Below are 19,168 nucleotides of genomic sequence, written 5' to 3' on the forward strand. Positions count from 1 at the left end.
CCCTGCCTATGTGGAAAACAATCGAAAGGTGCCAAATGCTTGTCTGTTGCCAAGGTGTTTCACGTTATTCAGTAGTTCCAAATGATAGCATAAGCAGGGTCACTGTATGATTTCTTAGGTTTTAAAGGGTATGTTGATGAGGCAATTAGTCATGCTATTGACTATTTAAGAGATTTCTAAAGATGCCTGCATACAATTTGACTTAGAAGATGATGATGTTGGATTTATACCCTGCCCTATACTCTCTGAATCTCAGAGTCTCCGAGCAGTTTATAATCAATTTTACCATCCCTCCCACCACAACAGACATCCTATGAGGTAGGTGGGGCTGAGAGAGTTCTCACAGAAGCTGCCCTTTCAAGGACAGCTCTGCGAGAGCTACGGCTGGCCCAAGGCCATTCCAGCAGCTGCACATGGAGAAGTGGGGAATCAAACCCAGTTCTCCCAGGTATGAGTCCGTGCACTTAACCACTACACCAAACTGGCTTTTAATAGACGCTCCCAAACGATACTTGAAGCAGTCTTATATATTCCATCTGTGATACTTCTGGTCCAGCATGTCAGACTGAGACAGAACTTGAGTCCGTATTATTCAGAATTCCAGCAGCTTCTCCAAATCACCAGTTGGAGTCTTGGTTGATATCCAAGATCCATTCACTAGTTTCTTGGGGTGGGTTTGAGATCTTCATGCATACTATGCATTCTGCCACTGAACTATTGCCACTCCCCACTGAATCAAAACGTGAGTCCAGTAGCGACTTGAAGACCAGGACATTTTTCCAGGGTCTGCACTTTTTAAAAACCAAAATCAAAGCTCACTTTGTCAGATACTCAAAGAACCTGACTTACCTCATGAAGCACATGTTGGCTCTCAAAAGCTTTTAGCTTGGGGAATTGTTCTTTACGGTGCTAAAAAGGTAAAGGTAGTCCCCTGTGCAAGCACCAGTCATTTCCGACTCTGGGATGACGTCGCATCACGACGTTTTCACGGCAGACTTTTTATGGAGTGGTTTGCCATTGCCTTCCCCAGTCATCTCCAGTCATCTGGGTACTCATTTGACCGACCTCAGAAGGATGGAAGGCTGAGTCAACCTTGAGCTGGCTATCTGAATCCAGCTTCCACTGGGATCCAACTCAGGTCATGAGCAGAAAGCTTGGACCGCAGTACTGCAGCTTTGCCACTCTGCACCACTGGACTCAAATTTTGTTCCACAGGTGAATTTTTTTTATTTAATTACATTTTGAATTGCCCTCCCCTATAAATAAGGCTCAGAGCTGTGTACATCAAAGCCATATACAAGTACACAATTTCCAAAAACAGGATTTAACTTACAGCTTAAAACAATATGTAACCAATAGATGGCAATAAATTGCCCAAAAAGTGAGGAGAGAGGCCTGGGGAGAGAGAGCATGCTTTATTTATTTATTTATTTATTTATTTATTTATTTATTTATTTATTTATTTATATTAAGATTTATACTTTAAACTTATTCTCTGGAAGTCATTCCTTGCATTCTAGAATTACTAAATACTTGTGGTCCAAAGTTTGGTTTCTTACTATGAACTAGCATATGAAACATATGAGCATATGAAATAACAGCTTTGTCTCTCCCAGTGCTTCTCACTGACAACAGCACCTCTCATAGCTTCTAGGCTCTATGGGACAATTTTTCCACATTCCACTCCTCTCTCTTTGACCGCACTGATGCTCAACTCCCAAGGCTTCAACTATGCCAACTTTTGAGAAATCAGTTGTTCTACCACCACACAGTTCCCATATATTGGTATTTCCAGAGCTTTTTTTGTAGCAGGAACTCCTTTGCATATTAGGCCACACACCCCTGATGTAGCCAATGCTCCTGGAGCTTACAATAGGCCATGTACTAAGAGCCCTCTAAGCTCCAGGAGGATTGGCTACATCAGGGGTGTGTGGCCTAATATGCTAAGAAGTTACTGCTACAAAAAAAGTTCTGGGTATTTCTCCTCTACACATTTTACAGAATCATACAATCCTACCCCTGTTTAGTACAGGAAACTCAAAGTCAGCACATCCCCAAGAGATGTCTATCCAGTTTTTGCGTGAATACCAGGGAGAGCCCACTAGCCACAGAGGCAATTTGTTCCATTCTTAATCTGCTGTTACCATTAGGAAGTTTCTTCAAATGTTATGCTGAAATCTACCCTCTGTAAAAGCCAATTAGACCTAGTGTTGCCTTCTACAGAAGCACAGAACAAATCTTTGCCTCCTTGGAATCATAGAATCATAGAGTTGGAAGGGACCTCCAGGGTCATCTAGTCCAACCCCCTGCACAATGCAGGAAACTCACAAACACCTCCCCCTAAATTCACAGGATCTTCATTGCTATCAGATGGCCATCTAGCCTCTGTTTAAAAACCTCCAAGGAAGGAGAGCCTACCACCTCCCAAGGAAGCCTGTTCCACTGAGGAACAGCTCTAATAGTCAAGAAGTTCTTTCTAATGTTCAGTCAGAAACTCTTTTGATTTAATTTCAACCCACTGGTTCTGGTCCTACCTTCTGGGGCCACAGAAAACAATTCCACCCCATCCTCTATACGTCAGCCCTTCAAGTACTTGAAGATGGTGATCATGTCACCTCTCAGCCGCCTCCTCTCCAGGTTAAACATGTCCAGCTCCTTCAACCTTTCCTCATAGGACATGGTCTCCAGACCCCTCACAATCTTTGTCGCCCTCCTTCCATTTAAGAACATGAGAAGGGGCCTGCTGGACCAGACCGTGGTCTATCTAGTCCACAATCTAGTCCAGCATCCAGCAACCAGTTCCTCTGGATGGCCAAGAATACAGCATAGAGGTCAAAGCTTTCCCCTGATGTTTCCTCCTGGCTCTGGGATTCAGAGGTATAGGGCTTCCGAATGTGGATGTTCCCCTCAGTCACCATGGCTAGTAACCACTGATAGATCTGTCCTCCATGAATCTATCTAATCTTCTTTTGAAACTGTCTAAGCCTGTGGCCATCACTATATCCTCTGGCAGTGAATTCCACATTTTAATCACTCCGTGGGTAAAGAAGTATGTCCTTATGACAACCTTTCAAGTATTTGAATTACACAATCAATTCCCACCCCCTCAGCTTTTTCTTTTTCTCCAGGCTAAATATAGCCAGGTCCTTCAGTCATTCGCCTCAGGATTTGTTTTCCAGATCCCTGAACATCTTCATAACCATCCATGGCTGACCCTTTCCCCTCAGCAGTCAGGAAGCTGTTAAATGCAAGAGTTGTGGCAGGGAGTCAAGAGGGGTTTGTAAAAGGCAAACCATGTCCAGTGGTTCTTATTATTCTTTAATGGAGACAAAGCTTTTTTCTGGGGGAATTTAAGGAACAACAAATGAACAATTTAATATCTCTCTCTCTCTCTCTCTCTCTCTCTCTCTCTCTCTCTGTATTATTGCACAAACAATAGTCAAGGCAATAGAGTGTGCAATAGTCAAGGCAATAGAGTATCTTTTCAAGTCACTGGGATAGCCTTTCATCCCCTATGTACATGCAATTGGAATGAATGCACAGTAAACAGCAACAATAACTTTGCTATCTGGCACTTCATTATCCAGAATACTGTTAACTGGCATTGCCCAGAAGGCACATTCCTCCTTATCAGCCATCGAACACTTATGTCTTCAGATCTCTGTGTGCCCACCTCCCACCTTTTCTGTCAATCACTTTCCATGGAGTGATGGTTAAAGAGCAGAGGACTCGAATCTGGAGACCAGGGTTTGATCCCCACTCCTCCGCATGAAGCTTGTGGGGTGACCTTGGGCCAGTCACAGTTCTCGCAGAACTCTCTCAGCCCCACCTACTTTCCAAAGTGGGGATAATAAGGAGAAGGCAATTGTAAGCCACTTTGAGACTCCTTAGAACATAAGAGAAACCATGTTGGATCAGGCCAATGGCCCATCCAGTCCAACACTCTGTGTCACACAGTGACCAAAACCCCCCAAGTGCCATCAAGAGGTCCACCAATGGGGCTAGAAGCCCTTCCACTACCCCCCCCCCCCAGCACAAGAATACAGAGCATCACTGCCCCAGACAGAGTTCGAACAATTCACTGTAGCTAATAGCCACTGATAGACCTCTGCTCCATATGTTTATCCATTCCGCTCTTGAAGCTGTCTATGCTTGTAACTGCCACCACCTCCTGTGGCAGTGAATTTCGTGTGTTAATCACTCTTTGGTGAAGAAGTACTTTCTTTTATCCGTTCTAACCCGACTGCTCAGCAATTACATTGAATGCCCACAAGTTCTTGTATTGTGAGAAACGGTTCTCTCCCCAGAGCCAGTTCCAGGTTTGTATAGGCCTTGGGCAATAGAATATAATTGATGGCCTTTTCCCCATTTGGTACAGCCCCTTTTGCCTGTAACCACACCCCTTCCATTTGCCCCCTTCCATTTGCCCCCTCCCCTTTGGCTCTACCTTTTCTCCTTCAACCATACCCTTTTCCATTTCAGTTTGCTTACACTGGTAAAGACTTCATATTCAATTTTGGAGATGGGGAGAAACATTCTACCCTTAAATCTAGCCTGATGAAGCATTTTAGGGAACTTGAATACTTGCCCATTGTTCAGTTTTCATTTTGCTTGTTAGTAACAAAATTATCATTTGGAGTTTTTTCCCTTTGGATTTTGCTCTGAACCAACATCGCTCTCACAACCGCTGTCTAGATGAGCTCTCTAGCTTTTGCTTTGCTTTTCTGCCACTGCAGCAACTAAGTTTGGCTCGCGCTGACTTCTTCACCCTCCGCGAACTGCAGTTCTTGGATGGGAGCCAAAAAACTTTAATGAGGCAGGAGACTTCATTCTCCTCATCGATTCTCATGATGTTTGTGGGGAGGGACCAGGGCTGGCAGAAAACGGCTCAACATTTGGTACCGTCGATGTTCCCTGAGAGGGAGAAAGCGATCTCTTGTTGCCAAACTCAGTTGTTGCAAAATATTGTGGACTACATCAAGGGCAAGGAAGTTGCCCGTATTACGCTGCAGTACAGTCATAAAGGAAGAAAGAGGATCATTAGAAGAACTCATCCCGTCCCTCAGAGTTTGAACTTGGCACTAGCACACAAAAAGTCTTCTCTCTTCCTAGGAGTACTTTCCCCCTCACCACCATCATCTGGCAGTGAGATGAAATTTCAGGGAAGGCACATAATAAACAACAGTGAACCTCCGGATATGTTTTTGACACACGCAAAAGATGAGGGTTTGATGGCTGTCGTACGCCGGCACCCGAGGAGAGGCTCCGCCCTGAACTAAAGCATGGGACTTGGCTGCCACTCAGCACTCTGGTTATTAGTATTTAAAGTTTGTTTTGAATTGAAGGCGCCCCTCTGAAGCACCGCCGACAGAGCCGTCCCTGAATACAAAGCGCTGATGAGATTTTGGACTTTGTCGCTGACTCGACAACCTCCTCATTCCAGCAACCGTTTCACGGGGTCTCTCACACGGCCAACTGGCGGGATTACACATATGTGTCAGTTACGTGACTGGATGCCAGGAAATTAATGAGCAAGGATAGGGCCTTTTTTTGTAGCAGGAACTCCTTTGCATGTTAGGCCAAACACCCCTGATGTAGCCAATCTTTTAAGAGCTTACAATATTTATTTATTTATTTATTATATTCTATTTATATCCTGCCCTACCCGCCAAAGCAGGCTCAGGGTCGCTCACAACAATAAAATCACAATAAACAATAAAATTTCACTACATCAATACATCAAAATTTAAAATTCAACCGTTAAAAACAAGCCGGTGCTAGTATTATTTGGTGTTGTTCCACTTCTGATGGCTTTAGTAATTCTTAAATTTTCCCCTACAATACTGGGAGGCCTTGTACTAAGAGCCCTGGAAGCTCCAGGAGGATTGGCTACATCAGGGGTGTGTGGCCCTGCAAAGGAGTTCCTGAAGAAGAAGAAGAAGATATTGGATTTATATCCCGCCCTCCACTCCGAAGAGTCTCAGAGCTGCTCACAATCTCCTTTACCTTCCTCCCCCACAACAGACACCCTGTGAGGTAGAAGAAGATATTGGATTTATATCCCACCCTCCACTCCAAAGAGTCTCAGAGCGGCTCATAATCTCCTTTACCTTCCTCCCCCACAACAGACAACCTGTGAGGTAGAAGAAGATATTGGATTTATATCCCGCCCTCCACTCCAAAGAGTCTCAGAGCGGCTCACAATCTCCTTTTCCTTCCTCCCCCACAACAGACACCCTATGAGGTGGGTGGGGCTGGAGAGGGCTCTCACAGCAGCTGCCCTTTCAAGGACAACCTCTGCCAGAGCTATGGCTGACCCAAGGCCACGCTAGCAGGTGCAAGTGGAGGAGTGGGGAATCAAACCCGGTTCTCCCAGATAAGAGTCCGTACACTTAACCACTACACCAAACTGGCTCTCCTGATAACAAAAAAGTCCTGAGCAAGGACATAGGCTACTCTTAAGAAACCAGTGGTCGGGTGGCATACTTTTGCCATCTTTTGCTTGTTAGACCCATTTCTCCACTCCAACAGTCAGGTTTTGAGGGAAAAGCTCTTCATTTGCATGTCTTGATACTAAATAAACAGCGTCACTGGAACTCTTGCCTTTGCTTTTCAATGCCGAGAACACAAGCGGTCATACAGAGACATAATGACCACTTCTTGCCTCAAGCTGAAAAAGAACTGCATACAGATTCAAAATGTACAGTGGAAATGGAGGTAAAGGGAACTTTGCCATATTCATAATTGAATAATAGCAGACCTGCCTGTAACATTTAGGCTGCCTTTGATATTAAAAAAATGGTTTGAACAAAAGAACCTTCTCATGTCAGACCTCAGTTCACAAGGAAACACAATAATTTCCCCCAATTATGAGCTGGGTAGAGAGTTTTTTAATACTTTGGGTTTCTTTGCAAATGCTGAGCAGCTGAACAAGAAGAAGTCATGTTCACAAGTAGTGGGAATTCCCATTCTGCTTCACAAGGATAGCTGTGTTGGTCTGCAGTAGAACAGTTAGATTCAAGTCCAGGGTCATCTTAGACCAACAAGATTTTGGGGGATATAAGCTTTTGAGAGTCAAATATTATGCATTGGATAGAGAAGGTAGAGAAATAAGTACTTTTCTCCCTTTCTTACAAGACAAAAACTCATGGACATTCAATGAAATTGCTGAGCAGTTGGGTTAGAATGGATAAAAAGAAGTCCTTCATCACCCAAAAGGTGATTAACACATGGAATTCACTGCCATAGGTGGTGGCTACAAGCATAGCCAGCTTCAAGAGGGGATTGGATAAACCTATGGAGCAGAGGTCCATCAGTGGCTGTTAGCCACAGTGTATTAATGGAACTCTCTGTCTGGAGCAGTGATGCTCTGTATTCTTGGTGCTTGGGGGGGGGGCAACAGTGGGAGGGCTTCTAGTGTCCTGGCCCCACTGATGAATCTCCTGATGGCACCTGGGTTCTTTGGCCACTGTGTGACACAGAGTGTTGGACTGGATGGGCCATTGGCCTGATCCAACATGGCTTCTCTTATGTTCTTATGAGTCCCTGGAGTTTTGACTCTCAAGAGTCCCCCCCCCCCAAAAAAAAGATCATGTTGCTCTCTGCAGGGCCACAGGACTTGGAGATCCCTGTTTCCACTTTGCTGTCCCTCATTCTCCCTGAAATTGACTCCAGTGTAGGAGATCTTTTCAAGGGCTGCAGAAGGTGGAGAGAAGTTAACAACCTTTCCTTACATTAAGTCATTTCTTCTTACACACTGCAATGTGGATATATGAACATATGATTCTAGCCTTTTCTACAATGGCCCCTACATGGTGGAACCAGCTACCGGAAGAGGTGAGGGCCCTGCGGGATCTTACTCAGTTCCGCAGGGCCTGTAAGACAACCCTCTTCCGGTTAGCCTACGCCTGACTGGATAAATGTAGCTTATTAGACTTCAGTGAATTATATTGAATAGTTTTAATGTTAAGAATTTAAGGTTTTTAGGTTTTTAAATGCTTCGACTTTTTAATTGTAATAATTCTGTACTTGGTTTTATTGTTTTATCGTTTGCTGTGAGCCGCCCTGAGCCATTTTATGGGAAGGGCGGGGTATAAGTTATAGAATAAATAAATAAAAATAAAAAATAAATTCTGCTTTATCCCAAATTAGACTATTGGTTCATTTTGATCAGTGCTATCTATGCCTGGGGTCATCAACCCTTTTTAGAATTAAAAAGCCAAACTACATCCAAATTCATAGCAAGAGGTCAGCATACAGCCAGGAGAAGAAAGCCCATTTGGTCAAATGAATATATACCACTTAACAATAGAAGAAAAAGAAAAAGAAGAAGAGAGGAGGAGATTGGATTTCTACCCCACTCTTCACTCAGAGTGGTTGACAATCTCCTTCCCTTCCTCTCCCCTGTGTGGTAGGTGGGGCTGAGAGAACTCTTTTGAGAACTGCTCTCGAGAAAGCAGCTCTTCCAAGAACTGTGACTGACCCAAGATCACTCAGCAGGTGCAAGTGGAGGAGCAGGGAATCAAACCCAGTTCTCCCAGATAAGAGTCTGCACACTTAACCACTGCACCAAATTGGCTACTGCACACACATGAAACTGTCTAGGACTGAATTGGACCCTTGGTCTGTCAAGGTCAGTCTTGTCTACTCAGACTAGTGGCAGCTCTCCAGGGTTGCTGGTGGAGGTTCTTCACATCACCTACTGCCTGATGCTTTTAACTGGAGAAGCTGGGGATTGAATCTGGGACCTTCTGGCTCTTCCACTGAGCCACAGCCCTTCCCGTGCACTGTAACAGTACAGTAGCGATAACACAATGCTTCTGCAGCCCAGAGGGTCATTGTTGCAAGTTCTTTATTAGGAAGAGGCACACATGAGCTCTCACAGCGAGCAACCCTCACAGCGAGCAACCCTGGGCTTTTTTAGAGCAGGAAGGCACAGGAATACCGTTCCGGCTGGCTTGGGGTGTGTGGCCTAATATGCAAATTAGGTCCTGCTGGGCTTTTCCAGCAAAAAGCCCGGTGTGTAAAACAATGGTGATGTCAGGGTGTGTGGCCTATTATGCAAATGAGCTCCTGCTAGGCTTTTTCTTTAAAAAAAACCCCCCTGGAGCAACCAATATATACAAGGACACTGCATATCGATTTTGGTACACTGGCATAAACCAGCACGCGGTTCACTTAGATTACTGGCAACTGTTCACTTGTATCATTTCTCTTTCTGTAAAGCATCTCTAGGAAAGCTTTTAGTCCCATAACAATATTTCTCCTGCCATTCTTTTCACGCGTTATTCTCACATCCGACCTACCTCTCCAATGTATCTTAACTTAAAGGTTCTGTTCTTTTTTTCTGAAGAGCTGTATTTGGTTCTACACTGATCTACACTGAACCCCAGATTGCAAGACCCTTGATCTTCGCTGACGAGCAGTAACTCTCCAAGGTCTTAGGCAGATAAAAGTCTTTGCTTACGCTTTCTACCTGTGATCCTTTAGCTGAAGCCTCAAGGACCTGAACTTGAGACCTTTCCAATCTTGACCCCAAGCCATGGTTTACAGTAAATGTGCTCCTGCTGTCCAGCTATTGATTGCAGACTTTCGGTTCATGTTGGCTGAATGTTATCCTTTCTCCTTGGGCATTCAAGTCTTTTGGCCAGACACAGCCAATCTTTTCACAATCTGCTCTAATTCCTTTTCTTACTATGCATTCCATATGAGTTTTGTCCCGAGGTTCCCTACGTAACGTTTTGGGGGGAGTTAACAAGGACGTTTGACTCATTTTTAATCAGCAGAAAAGCTGACTGGATCCAACCCCTTGAACAATAGATTTTGTTCTTGAAATTCATGAAACTCAATGCAAAAGTCACCTCCTCTCCAGAGGGGTCCATTTTGAAAAAACACACACATACCCTTAGCCAGTATGGTGTAGTGGATAAGTGCACAGACTCTTATTTGGGAGAACTGGGTTTGATTCCTCATTTCTCCACTTACAGCTGCTGGAATGGCCTTGGGTCAGCCATAGCTCTCCCAGGAGTTGTCCTTGAAAGTGCCGTGGTTAAGCTAAATGCAGGGTTATGAATGGTTATGTGTTTTTAGATGCATTTAAATGGTCTATGTATATGTCCTTTTGTGGGTGTTGATGTGTTGGTATGTTTGTGGAAGAGCACCTCATTTCGTTGCTCTCATTTTCTTGAGAACAATGACAATAAATTTATCTATCTATCTATCTATCTATCTATCTATCTATCTATCTATCTATCTATCTATCTATCTATCTATCTATCTATCTATCTATCTTTTGGGAGAGCTCTCTCAGCCCCACCCACCTCACGGATTATCTGTTGTGGGGGAGGAAGATAAAGGAGTCTGTAAACTGCTCTGAGTCTCTGATTCAGAGAGTAGGGCGTGGTATAAATCTGCAGTCTTCTTCTTCTTCTTCTATCCACAGTCTAGACTTTGATTGTGTCGAAGTCACAACACAAAAGTTAAAATGCTTGCAGAGCAGATATCTCAAGCAGGAAAGCCCCGTTAGAGAGTCCATGACATCAGAGGCATATCATAGAGAGACACTAGCACAGCAATAATGGATTAGAAGACCTTTTCAAAAGTAGTAGCAATGAGAGTCTCTAATTCATAGACAAATCAGTGAGGGGAAAGGATGCACAGCCATGTGGACTGCGGGTGCTAAAAGAGGTGTGAGCAGGGGTATGAGAAAAACAGAGGAATCGGGATCTTGGGGACACTCTGCCCAGCACCCCCCCCCCAAAAAAAACACAAAACCCTGGAACAGCCCTGAAATAAAAATGGAAAGACTTTACCAACATGAGTGCCCTTCAAGAATGTTCAAGGATACCTTCCTCATTGTTCCATGCTCATTCATAATGGCTGGATTCTCCAGGTAAAGCTCCCAAACTCACTATAACCACTTTAAGAAACACCAAGTTGGATCAGGCCAATGGCCCATCCAGTCCAACACTCTGTGTCACACAATGACCAAAAAAACCAAGTGCCATCAGGAGGTCCACAAGTGGAGCTAGAAGCCCTCCCACTGTGCCCCCCCCCCAAGCACCAAGAATACAGAGCATCACTGCCCCAGACAGAGAGTTACAACAATACGCAGGGGCTAGTAGCCACTGGTGGACCTCTGCTCCATTTGTTTATCCAATCCCCTCTTGAAGCTGTCTATGTTTGCAGCCCCCACCACTTTCTGTGGCAGTGAATTTCATGTGTTAATTACCCTTTGGGTGAAGAAGTACTACCTTTTATCCATTCTAACCCGACTGCTCAGCAATTTCATTGAATGTCCATGAGTTCGTGTATTGTGAGAAAGGGAGACAAGTAGTTCCTTCTCTACCTTCTCTGTCCCATGCATAATCTTATAAACCTCTATCATGTCACCCCTCAGTCGACGTTTCTCCAAGCTAAAGAGCCCAAAATGTTTTAACCTTTCTTCACAGGGAAAGTGTTCCAACCCTTCAATCATTCAAGTTGCCCTTTTCTGCACTTTTTCCAATGCTATAATATCTTTTTTGAGGTGCGGTGACCAGAATTATTTCTACCATCACCTCCCAAGACGATGACATGCAGGCATCCAAGACAGTAAGCAAAGTGTCCAAACATCAGGAACAACTCTCATGTGGGAAAAAGCTAGCAAACTGCAACAGGAGACAAATGTTGGGGCAGAACTTGCCTTCAGCCCTAGACTACAAGTGACCCCACAAATATATGGAAGTGGGCAGATTTTTTTTTTTTGCTAATACACATGTATAGGTTTTGTCTCATTTCATCCCATTCCATCCCTCTTTGAGACCTCAATTAAAAACTGAGTTTGCCCCCAGCTTCACAGCCTTCTTATGGATTCACAGTAAGTAAAGTATAACAAATGCGATTCAGGCTCTTGTGCAACAGCACGAAGCCAAGGAACCCGCATTTCCCAGAAACAGATTTGCCAGAAGTACTCCATGTGTCTCCATTATCGTGTTGGTAAACAATCCTGAATCAGATCTCTCCTGCGGCCACAGTCGTTCCATGGATTCCTAAATGCACTTCTGCACACTGACATACTCACTCCAAATTTCAACCACGTCAGCAGCTTACAAGAGAAAGGATGTACTCTGGGCCAAGGGCCAGAAGAGTACAACTCCACAACATGAGAAATGCTTCTTTTCTTAGAAACAGCCTGGAAGAGGCACTTACCCAAATGCTCGATTGAATAGTATCGCTGCTTGCTGTCCACGCGCACCGTCTCAGCATATGGGCTGCCCACTCCATAGCCAATGATGTATCCCCGCACGATGATGTTGGGGTTCAGCGGCGGCGTCCAGCTCATGACGATGCTGGTTGACAAAGGTCGGACATGAAGAGAGCTTGGCTGATCAGGAACTTGAGATTCTAGGAGTCAAAGGAACGAGCTGTTAACATAACCTTTTAGAAGAAGTAGAAGAAAATGATGATACTGGATTTATACCCCACCCTACACTCTGAATCTCAGAGCAGCTTACAATCTTCTTTATTTCCCCCCCACAACAGATACCCTGTGAGGTAGGTGGGGCTGAGAGAGCTCTCACAAAAACTGCCCTTTCAAGGACAACTCTGTGAGAGCTATGGCTAACGAAGGCCATTCCAGCAGCTGCAAGTGGATGAGTGGGGAATCAAACCTGGTTCTCCCAGATAAGAGTCCAGCACACTTAAGCACTACGCCAAACTGGCTCTCCTTTAAAAAAATAAAAAAATAAAATCAATGACAAACACCCAAGTTTAGGCTGCTGTTGCAGGAAGTAGCCAAGTGATTCTCTGAGCTATAGGCAGTTCATTACCATTAATAAGCCCTTGCATTTATTTTGGGACTTCTTTCAACTTTGGGGACATAGGCTGATCTTTATCTCATATAAGGCAGATGACTATGCTACCTGTTAGTTATTGCAAAACTTTCCCATGGAGTTGGGGAAGTTATATAAAGAATCAGAGGAGAAGGGAAATAATCAGTTATTAAAAAAATGACTGCTGATAACATATCCAGAGGAGTTAGCCGTGTTAGCCTGTTGCTGCAAAATAGTAAAGAGCCCAGTCGCACCTTTAAGACTAACAAATGTTTATTGTACCATGAGCTTTTGAGAAACACCGCTCTCTTCGTCAGATGCATCAAACGAAGAGCGCTGTGTTTCTCGAAAGCATATGATACCATAAAATGTGTTAGTCTGAAAGGCGCTAGTGGATTCTTTACTATATTGATAATAACATTTAAGAGGAAACGGAGAATCATGATGTACAGACCTGTTTTAAAAAAGCCACAGATTTCTCACCTCTATGCAAGTGTCATCAGGCACTGAAAGTCGAGTAGACTAATAAGAGATTAGCAACTTAATTAGACAGATCCCAGTAGGCAGCCGTGTTGGTCTGAAGCAACAGAACAAAGCAGTAGACAAGTGCACCTTTAAGACCGACTAAGTTTTATTCGGAATGTAAGCTTTCGTGTGCTCCTAAGCAGACTTCATTGGTCTGATGAAGTCTGCTTAAGAGCATACGAAAGCTTACATTCTGATTAAAACTTAGTTGGTCTACTGCTTCGTTCTATAGCAACTTAAGTATTAGTGAAACATTTCTGTTTGCTAATATTTTCTGGCAATGGTCTAAACCATCAGTCCACAAACATTTTGGTATGGTGACCCAAGTCCAAATTTACTTGGTATGGTGTCCCATCCAGGGCTGGCCCAAGGTTGGTTTGTTTGTTTTTTGGCACCTTAGGCAACCTATGGCCTTGGCACTCATTCCATTATCTACGGTGGCTAACCAGATGTTTTGGAGACACCCACAAACGTTGCCCAGAGCTGCCCGCCCTATGAACCCCAAGCAAGCAGCATTCACACATACACAACTGTTGTATACAGAAGTTACATTCTAGCCTTTGACCACCCTCTTCTTCCCCACGACTCCCTCTAATCCTCCCTAAGAGTCTAAGAAACTCACTCTGGTAATCATTAAGGCACGTTTTACTTGCAATGAAGAAGGGGAAAAAAGCTAATTAATGTACAGAAGATACTGTTTTCAGGGTCAGATTTTGGTTTCCCAAACAGAAAAGAGAGCAATGGAAAGGGCAGAGGCTGCTGTTAGGAAAGGCTGGACCGCAACGCAAATTCAAAGACTTCACAACCAGTGTTCCCTCTAAACTGAGTTGGCGTGAGCTAGATCACAGATTTTTAGCCTCCGGCTCACACATTTTTGTCTTACCTCAGGAAGGATGACCCCAGAGCACAATCATTTATCACAGTAGCTCCAGGAGCTCACAAAGTAGAATTTTTGTTCACAAGACTTTGCAGCTTAGAGGGAACATTGTTCACAACCCATTTCTGGGTCCTGACTGATAAGTTGGGGAACACTGGTCTAGACTCCGTAGCATTCACCCACCCTGACCTGGATAGTCCAGACAAGCCTGATCTTGTCAGATCTTGGAAGCTGAGCAGGGCCGACTCTGGCAAGCACTTGTATATGAGATGTCCTTGGAATACCAGGAGTGGGAGGCAGGGGCAGGCTTTGTTCAGCCAGCTCCCTGAATATCCTCCATACCCCCAGTAGGGGTCAGTCACAAGAAGTCACCAAGACTTCCAGAGACACGTACATAGTCAAGCACGTACACATAAAAATATTGATATCTTAGCACTCACCCCAACACATTTTTTGCTTCATGCTGCTCACAGTAACACAACAGTACTCAATGCAAACAGCCAGCCTTCAAAAACAAACCGATAGAACTTGATTTACAAGAAATGTATATTGCTTTTATGATATGCAAGTCTTTTATTTTATCTTTTTAAAAGCCTTTTAAAGGTTAAAGTGAGCCTTTGCTAGAGGTTTGCAGAGGAGCTCTCGCATCACAGGTCTCTTCAGAAGAGGGCCGAGGTAGCTTGCCTCTTGGGGAGCAGAAAAGAGTCAACTTACAATCTTCCCACGCAGAGCCAGCCTTGCCACTAAGCCAACTAGGTGATTGCCTAGGGTGTTGTCCATCTGGGGGCACCAAATTGGGTTTTTAATTTTTTCCACAATTCATCTGCTTTTGAAAGGGGTCTGGTGAGGGGTCTGGAGACCAAGCCTTCTGAAGAAAGGTTGAGGGAGTTGGGCATGTTTAGTCTAGAGAGGAGGCAGCTGAGAAGTGATATGATCACCATCTTCGAGTACTTGAAGGGTTGTTATATAGAGGATGGTAGTGGAATTGTTTTCTATGGCTCCAGAAGGTAGGAACAGAACCAATGGGTTGAAATTTAATTAAACGAGTTTCTGGCTCAACATTAGGAAGAACTTCCTGACCGTTAGAGCAGTTCCTCAGTGGAACAGGCTTCCTCGGGAGGCGGTGGGCTCTCCTTCCTCGGAGTTTTGAAACAGAGGCTATCTGACAGCAATGGGTTGAAATTAAATCAAAAGTGTTTTCGGCCAACATTAGGAAGAACTTCCTGACTGTTAGTGTGGTTCCTCATTAGAATAGACTTCCTCGGGAGGTGGTGGGCTCTCCTTCCTTGGAGGTTTTTAAAGAGAGGCTAGATGGCAGCAATGAAGATCCTGTGAACTGAGGGAGAGGTATTTGTGAGTTACCTGCATTGTGCAGGGGGTTGGACTAGATGACCCTGGAGGTCCCTTCCAACTCTATGATTATAAGAAAATTGGTTATCAGTGCCGGGGGGGGGGCAATGTCAGAAAGCCTTGCCTACGGTCCCAGATGCCCAGGGCCAGCCCTATTCCCACCAGGTGAGGAGGCCTGTAACACTTGAGCAAAACTCTGCAGGTGGAAAGAACAGCAATACAAAATGCTGATGTGAACGCTGGCAAAATGGCCTCTTTCGATTGTGAAGCATTCCCGCTATAAACCCAGGCAAAAAAGGCAATAAAAAAGGTGATGGGATTAATACTTTTTTTCTCTCTCTGTTTCACTGTCATTGATTGTTCCTGTCCGTGCCCTTGGCATTTTATAGGCTTTGCAATGAATTGTGGTTGAGCGCGTATAAAGTCTTTCAAGGATCCATGGAAGCCACAGGGAAGGCTTGTTAGAATATTAGAGCTCTTTAATGCACACCGCACTTTTATAAGAGTTTCACACTTCATCGCCTTGAAGGCACTTAATTGTGCTGTGCTTAAAAGAAACAAACAACCGAGCAAAACACGATCCAGTTCAGTTCCCCCAGCATTCCCCACAGGCCGTATATCTTCAGTCTCATGGCGTTTCTTGTCATTCAAATGAACCCAGCCATTTTGGATGACTATACATCAACATCTCTGGAAGGGATTCAACAGCGGCACACAGAGAGTGATTAAAAAGTGGCATTCGCTGCCAGAGGATGTAGTGATGGCCGTGGGGATAGACAAAAGGGGATTAGATAGAGGCTGTTTCTACACTCAGGGTTGATTCTGATTTTATGAGCATTGAATTTGCTTGAAGAAAACTCCAGTTCAAAAGTACTCTTGTAAAGTAAGAACAGAAGAGAAGCCACGTTGGATCAGGCCAATGGCCCCTCCAGTCCAACACTCTGTGTCACTTAAGAACATAAGAGAAGCCATGTTGGATCAGGCCAGTGGCCCATTCAGTCCAACACTCTGTGTCACGTAAGAATATAAGAGGAGCCATGTTGGATCAGGCCAATGGCTCCTCCAGTCCAACACTCTGTGTCACATAAGAACATAAGAGAAGCCATGTTGGATCAGGCCAATGGCCCATCCAATCCAACACTCTGTGTCACATAAGAACATAAGAGAAGCCATGTTGGATCAGGCCAATGGCCCATCCAGTCCAACACTCTGTGTCACACAGTGGTCAAAAAAATTATACACACACACACACATATACACACACACACACTGTGGCTAATAGCCACTGATGGACCTCTGTTCCATATTTTTATCTAACCCCCTCTTGAAGCTGGCTGTGCTTGTAGCTGCCACCACCTCCTGTGGCAGTGAAGAGGAGCAACTCTTGGGTGAAACCACTTTCAGTTCCAATTCAAGAAAATTCGTGTAGATGACTTAAGATAATGCAAAGCAAGACAGAAGTGACAGTGCTATGCAATGTAGATGAACATTTAAATGAGCACGGAGTGAGGATCTTCTGTCAAGTGTAGAAACAGGCAGAGTTAGGGAGGAAAAGTCTAGCAGTGGCTACTAGTCTTGGTGACTGAGGCTAAAGAAGCTGCAGGGGCCTGAGACGGTGCCAGGGTGGAGGGTCTATTGGCAAGACCGACAGCATAGGCAGGACTTTTTTGTGTAGAAAAAGCCCAGCAGGAACTCATTTGCATATTAGGCCACACCCCAACATCGCCATTGTTTTGCACAGGGCTTTTTTGTTGTTGGGGGGGAATAAAACAGGAAAACAATATAAATTCCTTTGGGTCCCCACTGAGGGAAAAGACAGTTTATAAATAAAGTAAAAACAAACAAATATACACGCACACACACACAACTGTCATGCTCCTATCCCTGCACACATGCAATCATAAGATGAAAATAAAGCAAAAAATGCCCTGTGATTAATAAAGATGCAAGGACTGTTAATAAACTTTAAACTCAGAAAGCTGATGGGGGTGTTCAATGAGGTGATTTCCCTGATTTTTATCCAACACTTCCTCCAAGGATTTCAAGATGGCTATAATCATCTCCTCCCTTCAATTTAGCCTCTTGGCCAAAACAGCCAGCAACCAGGAGCTTTGCCACACCCCCAGCAGCCCTCATTAACCCCTGCAGAAGCCCACACCACCCTTTCTCCACTTCTCATGTGATTTTGGGTGGCGGGTGGCTTGCTGGCCTTTTGACTGGGGGGGCACCAAGGGGAGCCCCAGGTGGGCGAGGCCTGCTTGGGCTGGATGGATCTCTAGCCAGCCCAAGCAGGCCTCGCTCACCCGGGGCTCTCCTTTCTTGTGTCAGGTTGCTTTGGGCTGGTGGAGGGGATATCAGCGTATGCTAGTTAGTTATGCTAAAGAGCTCCGCCATCTATTTTGCTACAAAACGATTCCTGAGTATAAATAAGGCAGCTGCGTTTGTAATTGAAAACCGGTTCCATCAAATCCAAGTCCCCCTTGCTGGGGACTACTTAGTTGTCCCCGCGTTTCTCTTCATAGTGCATTCCTTTGATTCTAGCTGAATGACAAGATGGACTGTAATCCTAGAATTTGCCCGGTGTTGAGTTCTTCCCGTTCACTGGCACACAGCATGCCTCCCTGGTTCCAAAGTGCATGTGGGCAATAATGAAACTTGGCTAACGGGAAACCTCCCTGTGATAGTCCTTATGAGTAAATAGAGGGGGTTTTTTGTGCAGTGTTTTACTAGTGTGTGCTAGGCTTCCCAACCCTCCCGCTCTGGCGGGAGTCCCCTGGGTTTGCAGCCTCATCTCCCGGTCTTCAAGAAGTGAGAAGCGGGGGGTGGGGGGTGGAGGGGGGGGAGAACATACCTGTAGGCTTCATTATAGAGCTCCTGAGCCGTTTGTAAAATGTCTGCCGCTTTAAGGTTGGGCAGGGAGCAGGAAGGGCTTGGGAGAACAGCCCCGCCCTTTCTTTTGCTTTCACTTTCACAGCAAGAGTTCTCCGGAAGAAGATCTGGTAAGTGTGTGTGTGTGTGTGTGTGAGGGAGGGGGCAGGGGATTCCCTGGTTTGGAGGCCCTCCCCCCTTTTAGAAAGCATGGGGGGGGAGGGAAATGTCTACTGGGCATTCTATTATTCCCTATGGAGAACGATTCCCATAGGGAATAATAGGGAATTCATCCGTTGGTATTGGGGGCTCTGGGGGGGCTATTTTTTGAGGTAGAGGCACCAAATTTTTAGTATAACATCTAGTGCCTCTCCCCAAAATACCCCCCAAGTTTCAAAACGATTGGACCAGAGGGTCCAATTCTATGAGCCCCAAAAGATGGTGCCCCTATACTTCATTATTTCCTATGGAAGAAAGGAATTTTAAAAGGTGTGCTGTCCCTTTAAATGTGATGGCCAGAACTCCCTTGGAGTTCAATTATGCTTGTCACATCCTTGTTCTTGGCTCCACCCCCAATGTCTCCTGGCTCCACCCCCAAAGTCCCCAGATTTTTCTTTAATTGGACTTGGCAACCCTAGTGTGTGCATGTACCCCTGGACACTGGTGAGACACGCTTCCATACACAGGCCAAGCAATAAGACACCACTGATTGTTTTTTTCCTTATATTTTAGTATG

At 44.8% G+C, this 19,168-nt stretch overlaps 1 protein-coding gene across 1 annotated transcript in view; it reads right to left on the reverse strand.

The window, feature by feature from the left end:
* DCC (DCC netrin 1 receptor) overlaps positions 1-19,168 on the reverse strand; it is a gene marked incomplete at its 5' end in the record, with an annotated part of 1,016,990 nt that overhangs the window by 218,693 nt on the left and 779,129 nt on the right. The window contains one exon of the mRNA XM_060236603.1: positions 12,190-12,384. Within this exon, the coding sequence (XP_060092586.1) occupies positions 12,190-12,384 (195 nt within the window). The remainder of the gene's footprint in view (positions 1-12,189; positions 12,385-19,168) is intronic.

This window comes from Heteronotia binoei, chromosome 4 (assembly GCF_032191835.1).
Source record: "Heteronotia binoei isolate CCM8104 ecotype False Entrance Well chromosome 4, APGP_CSIRO_Hbin_v1, whole genome shotgun sequence".
In the NCBI taxonomy this organism is placed as follows: Eukaryota; Metazoa; Chordata; class Lepidosauria; order Squamata; family Gekkonidae; genus Heteronotia; species Heteronotia binoei.